This window comes from Engystomops pustulosus, chromosome 2 (assembly GCF_040894005.1).
Source record: "Engystomops pustulosus chromosome 2, aEngPut4.maternal, whole genome shotgun sequence".
NCBI classification, from domain to species: domain Eukaryota; kingdom Metazoa; phylum Chordata; class Amphibia; order Anura; family Leptodactylidae; genus Engystomops; species Engystomops pustulosus.
In genome coordinates, this window is record NC_092412.1 from 3,845,468 (window position 1) to 3,853,535 (window position 8,068).

The following is an 8,068-nucleotide window of genomic DNA, read 5'->3' on the forward strand; positions in this document are numbered from 1 at the left end:
ACTGTACCCCTACACCAGTATCCAGCACTGTACCCCTGCACCACTATCCTGTACTGTACTCCTGCACCAGTATCCAGCACTGTACCCCTACTACAGTATCCAGCCCTGTACCCCTGCACCAGTATCCTGCACTGTACCTCTGCACCAATATCCTGCACTATACCCCTGCACCAGTATCCAGCACTGTACCCCTGCACCAGTATCCAGCACTGTACCCCTGCACCAGTATCCTGCACTGTACTCCTGCACCAGTATCCAGCACTGTATCCCTGCACCAGTATCCAGCACTGTACCCCTACACCAGTATCCAGCACTGTACCCCTGCACCACTATCCTGTACTGTACTCCTGCACCAGTATCCAGCACTGTACCCCTACTACAGTATCCAGCACTGTACCACTGCTCCAGTATCCAGCACTGTACCCCTGCACCAGTATCCAGCGCTGTACCCCTGCACCAGTATCCTGCACTGTACCTCTGCACCAATATCCTGCACTATACCCCTGCACCAGTATCCAGCACTGTACCCCTGCACCAGTATCCAGCACTGTACCCCTACACCAGTATCCAGCACTGTACCTCTGCACCAGTATCCTGCACTGTACACCTGCACCAGTATCCAGCACTGTACCCCTACTACAGTATCCAGCCCTGTACCCCTGCACCAGTATCCTGCACTGTACCTCTGCACCAATATCCTGCACTATACCCCTGCACCAGTATCCAGCACTGTACCCCTGCACCAGTATCCAGCACTGTACCCCTACACCAGTATCCAGCACTGTACCTCTGCACCAGTATCCAGCACTGTACCCCTACACCAGTATCCAGCACTGTACCTCTGCACCAGTATCCTGCACTGTACACCTGCACCTTTATCCAGCATTTTACCTCTGCACCAGGATTCACCCACACATTAGATGTGATTTGTGGGGCAATAGCAGAGATACATTTTGTGACCCTATATAGCAGAGAGCCCCACCATAGTGTATTCTCCCATGGTAACTCTTGAATGTATCTGAGATTTACCTCTATAGCATCTGCATAAATACCAGTGAACGGCCATCTGCATGTTTCATCCTTCTCTTAGCATTTGGATCTGATGGTCTTGATCTCCAACACCAGCTCCCTGATGCCGTCCACCTTCTATCTGATCGGAATCCCTGTGCTGGAGGACCTTGGCTTTCTGACATCCATTAGCTTCTGCATCCTCTATGTATTTGCCATTGTGGGAAACTCCTTAATGGTCTACATCATCTGGACTGAGAAGAATCTCCATGGACCCATGTTCTTCTTCTTGGCCATGCTGGCAGTGAATGACCTAGCCTTCTCCAGCTCCACCGTGCCAAAGATGTTGGGGATCTTCTGGTTGAACGACTGTGGCATTGAAGCTTCTGCCTGTCTTACGCAGATGTTTTTTGTCCACTTCTTATCGGTGGTGGAGTCAGGGGTCTTGGCCGCCATGGCTTATGACCGGTACATCGCCATCTGTTCCCCGCTCAGATACACGTCTATCCTCACATACGCGGTTCTGGAGAGGATTGCAGCCTCTATTCTGGTGAGAGCCTTCATCACCATATTTCCTATCCCGGTTCTGGTGGGTCGCTTGCACTATTGTGGTGATGACGTTGTGTTGCACTCATACTGCGAGCACATGGCCGTCGTGAATGTGGCCTGCGGTGACACCAGAGTGAACAGTATTTATGGCCTGGTCTTGTCTCTTTCCATCACCGGCTTTGACCTGATATTTATTGGACTTTCCTATACCATGATCCTCAGAGCCATCTTCCGGCTGCAGTCCAGGGACGCCCGATATAAGGCCGTGGGGACATGTGGCTCTCATATTTGTGTCATCATTGCAGCCTATCTACCGGGAATATTCTCCTTTGTGACTTATAGGTTTGGCCAGAAAACCATTCCACATGGTGTCCACATCTTCCTGGCAAACATCTACATTGTATTCCCGGCCTTTCTAAACCCAATCATCTATGGTGTCAAGACAAAGCAAATCCGAGCCTGTGTCTGGAAGATGCTTCAGATTAAACAGAAGGTCTATAAGGACCTCAGGACGACGTATGGGAGAACACAAGAAGATCTCAAGTAACAGGACCTGGTGGTGAGCCAGGACATCAACAATTCATTGTTAGATAAATCATGAGATGACGACAAATCTACTAAAATAGTGAGCCAATCACAGTACAGTCATGTGACCAGAAAGGGGCGGAGCTGTGACTCTCACGATAAACTGATTGCATTTTCCCTATTTTTGTTTTGGAATTGACTTTGTTAATGGGTGAGAAACATTTGTCATGGAGATGTTGGTCCATGAGAAGCTCCTACTGTGATCCCTCCACTGATTGTGAAGGTCCTGGCTGCTGTTCCTCATGGGTGGGTCTTACACTACAGAAGACCACGCCCACACTGCTGCTAATCATATTGTTACTATTATATGTAAATGTGAATAATGAATTTGCCAAAATTATGAATAAAATGAAAGTGTTTAACAATCATCAGATTCTTTTGTTATGAATAAATGACCCGATCATCAAGATCTTTATGGAATTGATATCATAATCGTGGGAATAAGTCCCCAGAATCCTTTCTATATCACAGTTTATAATGTCAATAGATCAGATTCTCATAGATCCCATCTGGTCTCCATCAATCATAGTCCTAACATCCACCCATTGATAGATCCCTGCAGATTCACAGAGATTCCCTCTAAGGCTACATTCACACGAACGTATGGGGGACGTATATACGGCCGACGTATATACGGCCGATATACGTCCCCCATACACTCCTATGGGCGCACGGCACCCTATGGGAGCGGTACGGTGCAGCACACGTGCGGCACCGTACCGTTCCGTACCCAGGAAAAAGATAGGACCTGTCCTATCTTTTCCCGTAATACGGGGCCGTGCGCCATAGGTTGCTATGGAGAGGGGCGGGGGTGAGCTGCGCTCACCTCCTCCTCCTCTCCCCGTACACTGCCGTTGCCCGCTACGGTACGGTACGGGCGGGCAACGGCAGTGTGAATATAGCCTAAATCTAAAGAATTGTTATAGTATCTCATTTTGTGATAATATTTGATGTTGTAGATCGTAGGAGATCGTCAAAAACCACAGATCTCCATAGATCACACAACACACAGTAGATCCTCTTAGATCCCAGCAAGCCTCAAACAATTATGCCAAAATTATGGGCAACAGCATGGCCATGACAGAATGACAGAATGAAGCTAGATAGCATCTAAAACATCCAATAATTGACCCTGACACTATAGGGGACGGCATGCAGAGGCAGCGGCAGCAGCGGCAGGCTAGAGAGTGTCATGGCGACATACCCTAAATGGACACAGGCTTCACCAAAGGAGGTGAAATGATTTCCTATGTGAACAAAAGGTTGTCGGTATATTTAGTCGATAACACAGCATGGTGGCGACATAGTGACCAAGTTCCATAACGTATCTGGTGAAACACCCGAAAAATGAGCCTGACACAGCTCGTTTGATAAGGGGACGACATGTGGAGGCAGCCATGGAGACGACTTCCATGATTAAGAGCGACAGTATGGGGCATCCATATTGCGCTGCTATGATTGAAACTTCAGGTCTCCAGCATGGCGGCGACAGATGGGCCACTATGTATAATAATAATAATAATAATCTTTATTTATATAGCGCCATCAAATTCCGTAGCAAATCATAGGGGACATATACAACTATATTACATTACAAAGAACAAACAGTCATATAGAACAATAGGAGTGAGGGCCCTCAGGGACCTGACACAAGAGCTTGTATAATGGTCCAGCCATTCTTTATAAGGGAACAATATAAAATAATTTAATAAATAATTTACTAAACAACGATGTTGCTGCTTGAACCAGCCATCAGCCGCCATCTTATTTACAGGGTCTTAGGTGAAAAAGACGGGAGCTTGTATATATCAGCTGTTTGCCGGATAAAAGACCGGAGGAGGACACAGGTGGATTAGTAAAGGGAGAGTTGACATTTCATGCAGTTAGCGAATGTGATAGGCTTGCCTAAAGAGATGGGTTTTAAGAGCACGTTTGAAGCTTTGGAGGGTGGGTATTAGTTTCAGAGTCTGGGGAAGGGCATTCCAGAGAATTGGTGTAACTCGGGAGAAGTCCTGGATACGTGTATGGGAGGTTCGAATTAAGGTAGAGATTAATCTAATGTCACTTGCAGATGGAAGAGCACAGGAAGGGCGATAGACTGAGATAAGAGAAGAGAGATAGGGAGGTGCAGCATTGTGCAGAGCTTTGTGGATGAGGGTTATTATTTTATAGTGAATACGGAAGGAGACTGGCAGCCAGTGCAGTGATTGGCACAAACTGGAGGCATCCGTGTAGCGTTTGGCCTGAAAGACGAGCCTGGCTGCTGCATTAAGAATAGATTGAAGAGGAGAGAGTTTAGTGAGTGGAAGGCCAATTAGTAGGGAGTTACAGGAGTCTAGTCGAGAGTGAATAAGTGCAACAATTAGCATTTTAGAGGTTTCAAATGTCAGAAACGTCCAGATTCTGGAGATGTTTCTGAGATGCATCCGGCAAGAGCGAGCAAGAGATTGAATATAAGGTAAAAAGGAGAGGTCAGAGTCCAGCACAACCCCAAGACAGCGGCTCCGGTGCTATAGTGATCCCACAGACCGAGATGGAGAGGTCAGGAGTCCAGCACAACCCCAGGACAGCGGGCCTGCTGCCTCGGTGCTATAGTGATCCCACAGACCGAGATGGAGAGGTCAGGGGTGGTTTGGTTAGTAGATGGTGGAAAGACAAGAAGTTCAGTCTTAGAAAGATTAAGTTTCAAGAAGAGAGAGGACATGATGTTAGAGACAGCAGAGAGACAGTCACTCGTGTTCTGGAGTAAGGCAGGGGTGATGTTACGTGCAGAAGTATACAGCTGGGTGTCATCAGCAGAGAGATGATACTGGAAACCAAATCTGCTGATGGTTTGTCCAATGGGGGCAGTATAGAGGGAGAAGAGAAGAGGACCTAGGACTGAGCCCTGAGGACCCCGACACTGAGAGGAGAGGACCTAGGACTGAGCCCTGAGGAACCTGACACTGAGAGGAAGATGAGAAGAGAAAGATCCAGAAAAGGAGACACTGAAAGTGCGGTCAGAGAGATAGGAGGAAAACCAAGAGAGTGCAGAGTCCTTCAGGCCAATGGAGTGAAGCCTCCTGAGGAGGAGCTGGTGGTCCACAGTATCGAACGCTGCCGATAGATCCAGGAGAATGAGGATAGAAGAGTCACCTGTGGATTTAGCAGTGAGGAGATCATTGGAGACTTTAGAAAGAGCAGTTTCAGTGGGATACATAGAGCAGAAACCAGATTGCAGGGGGTCAAGGAGGGAGTTAGCTGAAAGATAGCGGGTTAGTCGAGAATAGACCAGGCGTTCCAGGAGTTTGGAGATGAAAGGGAGGTTAGAAACTGGTCGGTAGTTAGTAGCGTTGGATGGTTCCAGTTTCTTTAGTAAAGGGGTAACAATAGCATGCTTGAAAGAAGAGGGGACGACACCAGAAGAGAGATTGAAAATTTTAGTTAGGTGAGAAGTGACTGCTGGGGAGAGAGACTGTACCAGATGTGAGGGGATGGGGTCACTGATGCAGGTAGTGGGGCGAGGGGATGGGGTCACTGATGCAGGTAGTGGGGCTAGGGGATGGGGTCACTGATGCAGGTAGTAGGGCGAGCAGAGGAGAGAAGCCTAGACACTTCTTCCTCTGTGACTGGCTCAAAGGAAGAGAGTGAACAAGATAAGGTATGGGAGGGAAGGGGATTGGAGGGGTGAGTGGATTGAGCAATTATTTCCTGGCGGATACAATCCATTTTATCCTTAAAGTAGGCTCCAGATCTTCAGCCCCAAGGTCTGTGACCGGTGGCTGCACCTTTGGTGTTAGTAAGGAGTGAAGGGTATCAAAGAGCCTTTTGGGGTTGTTAGAGAGAGAGGATATGAGTTTAGTAAAATAGACCTGTTAGCAAGGTGAAGGGCAGAGTTATACGTTTTTAGCATAAATTTGAAGTGTAGAAAGTCTGCAGATGTGCGCGATTTTCTCCACAGACGTTCGGCAATCCTGGAGCACTACCGAAGGAAACGAGTTTGTTCAGTGTGCCAAGGTTGCCTGCGTGTGTGTTGAAAATTTCGGATAGTGAGTGGTGCCATCTCATCTAGGGCGCTTCTGACAGTGTGATTATAGTGGTTAGTAGCCGGGGAGGACAGGTGAGAGAGGAGATGGGGGACAGTGCAGACTGTAAGTTTTCTGTGAGTTTATGAGTATCTATTGCACGGGGGTTCCGGTATGAGTGATGGGTGGAAGGATTCTGAGAATGAGAAGGATTATTGAAAGTAAAAGAAAGGAGGTTATGGTCTGAAAGTGGAAAGGAGGAATTGGTAAAATCAGATATTGAAGATGGTCGGGAGAAGACCAAATCGAGGATGTTTCCCTCACTATGAGTGGGGGAATCGCAGAGTTGTGAAAGACCTAGAGAAGTAGTCAGTGCTAAGAGCTGAGAGGCAGGAGGGGAAATGGAAGTGTTAACAGGGATGTTGAAGTCTCCCATGATGATGGTTGGAAGGCAAAGTGATGAAGGGAGGCATTGATATGGATAGTTGGTACTGGTGGAATAGATGGACGGTGGGCAAGTAAAACAACCATAGCAGAGAGAAAATTGAAAACATTTTGAGACAAACATAATTGTTCATTTTTCTCTGCCATCTTACCTGTCTCCTGCCCTGTCTAACTGCAATGTGTAACTGCAGTTTCATACTTCTCAGAATATTATTATACTTAGCAGAATATTATGCTAAGCAAGCAAGGAATGCAAGCATCCTATACCATCACTAAATTTATACCCAGAGAAGACCAGAGACCAGGCCCTAATTTAGCTCATAAAACAATTAATCTAGGAGACAACATATGTGGATCAAGTTCTGAACAGAGAAAAACAAACTCATTGAGGGGCAGAGATGAACATTAAATCAGGTAGGACAGAAAAGGGTCAAATGTTACAGAAAGAAACAGACACATGCAATACTAGGGCAATTAACAGATATATACCATTGCAGAGAGTGAAACACTTGAAAAGTGAAACACCTGAAAATTCTGCCTGACACAGCTCGTTTGATAAGGGGACGATGTATGGAGGCAGTGAACTAGTAGTAGATTAAAGGTGCTGCAGTTAAAACTATGTTAGTTGGATCTTGGGATGGAGCTGGCGCTCCGCTGCCAGGCGAGCTTTCGCCAATCCAAGCCCCTGTCTCTAGGCTACTCCCCAAACAGCACTTCTAAGAACCTTTTGTATAAGATCAAGTGTAGTAGCGTTCTTATAAGTTTAGGATATGGCGGGTGAGGGGAATGTAAACATATGCGCAAGAAGCGCTGATATAATATCGGTAAATGATAAAAGTTTGCCAGTATATTTTGTGGATTACACAGCAGGCTGGCGACAAAGTTAACAAGTTTGATGTGGAAGCCATGAAAACAACCCAAAATTCTGCCTGACACACCTCGTTTGCTAAGGGGACAATGTATGGAGGCAGCTATGGAGGCAGGTATGGAGATGACGTGAGGAGGTAGCAATGGAGACAACGTGTGGAGCCAGCTAAAAAGACGACGTGTGGAGGCTGCTATGGAGACAATTTAATTTGGATAGTGCCTGTATGTGGCAGTCCAAAAAAGTTTTCAAACCAGAGGAGCAGGTAGGTGGCCCTCCAGAAAAATTAAATAGATTGAGTGCCTGTATGTGGCACTCCCAAAAATTGTTTAAAACAGAGGATCGGGTAGGTGGCCCTCCAGAAAAATTAAATACATAGGGTACTATAGCTAGAGCCAGTTGGCCCTGGCAAAAAATAGCCAGTTTCCTCTGTCAGCGCTGTCAGTCGACAGGCGTGTACGCTTATCGGTGATGATGCCACCAGCTGCACTGAAAACCCGCTCTGACAAGACGCTAGCGGCAGGGCAGGCAAGAACCTCCAAGGCGTACAGCGCCAGTTCGTGCCACATGTCCAGCTTTGAAACCCAGTAGTTGTAGGGAGCTGTGTGATCAT

At 47.0% G+C, this 8,068-nt stretch overlaps 1 protein-coding gene across 1 annotated transcript; it reads left to right on the plus strand.

Annotated features, from left to right (window-relative positions):
* The first annotated feature begins 1,102 nt into the window (after nucleotides 1-1,102).
* On the plus strand, nucleotides 1,103-2,118 carry LOC140116382 (olfactory receptor 52K1-like). Its single transcript, XM_072132906.1, has one exon. It carries the CDS (start codon nucleotides 1,103-1,105, stop codon nucleotides 2,102-2,104), a length of 1,002 nt encoding a protein of 333 aa, XP_071989007.1. The 3' UTR covers nucleotides 2,105-2,118.
* The last annotated feature ends 5,950 nt before the right edge of the window (nucleotides 2,119-8,068 follow it).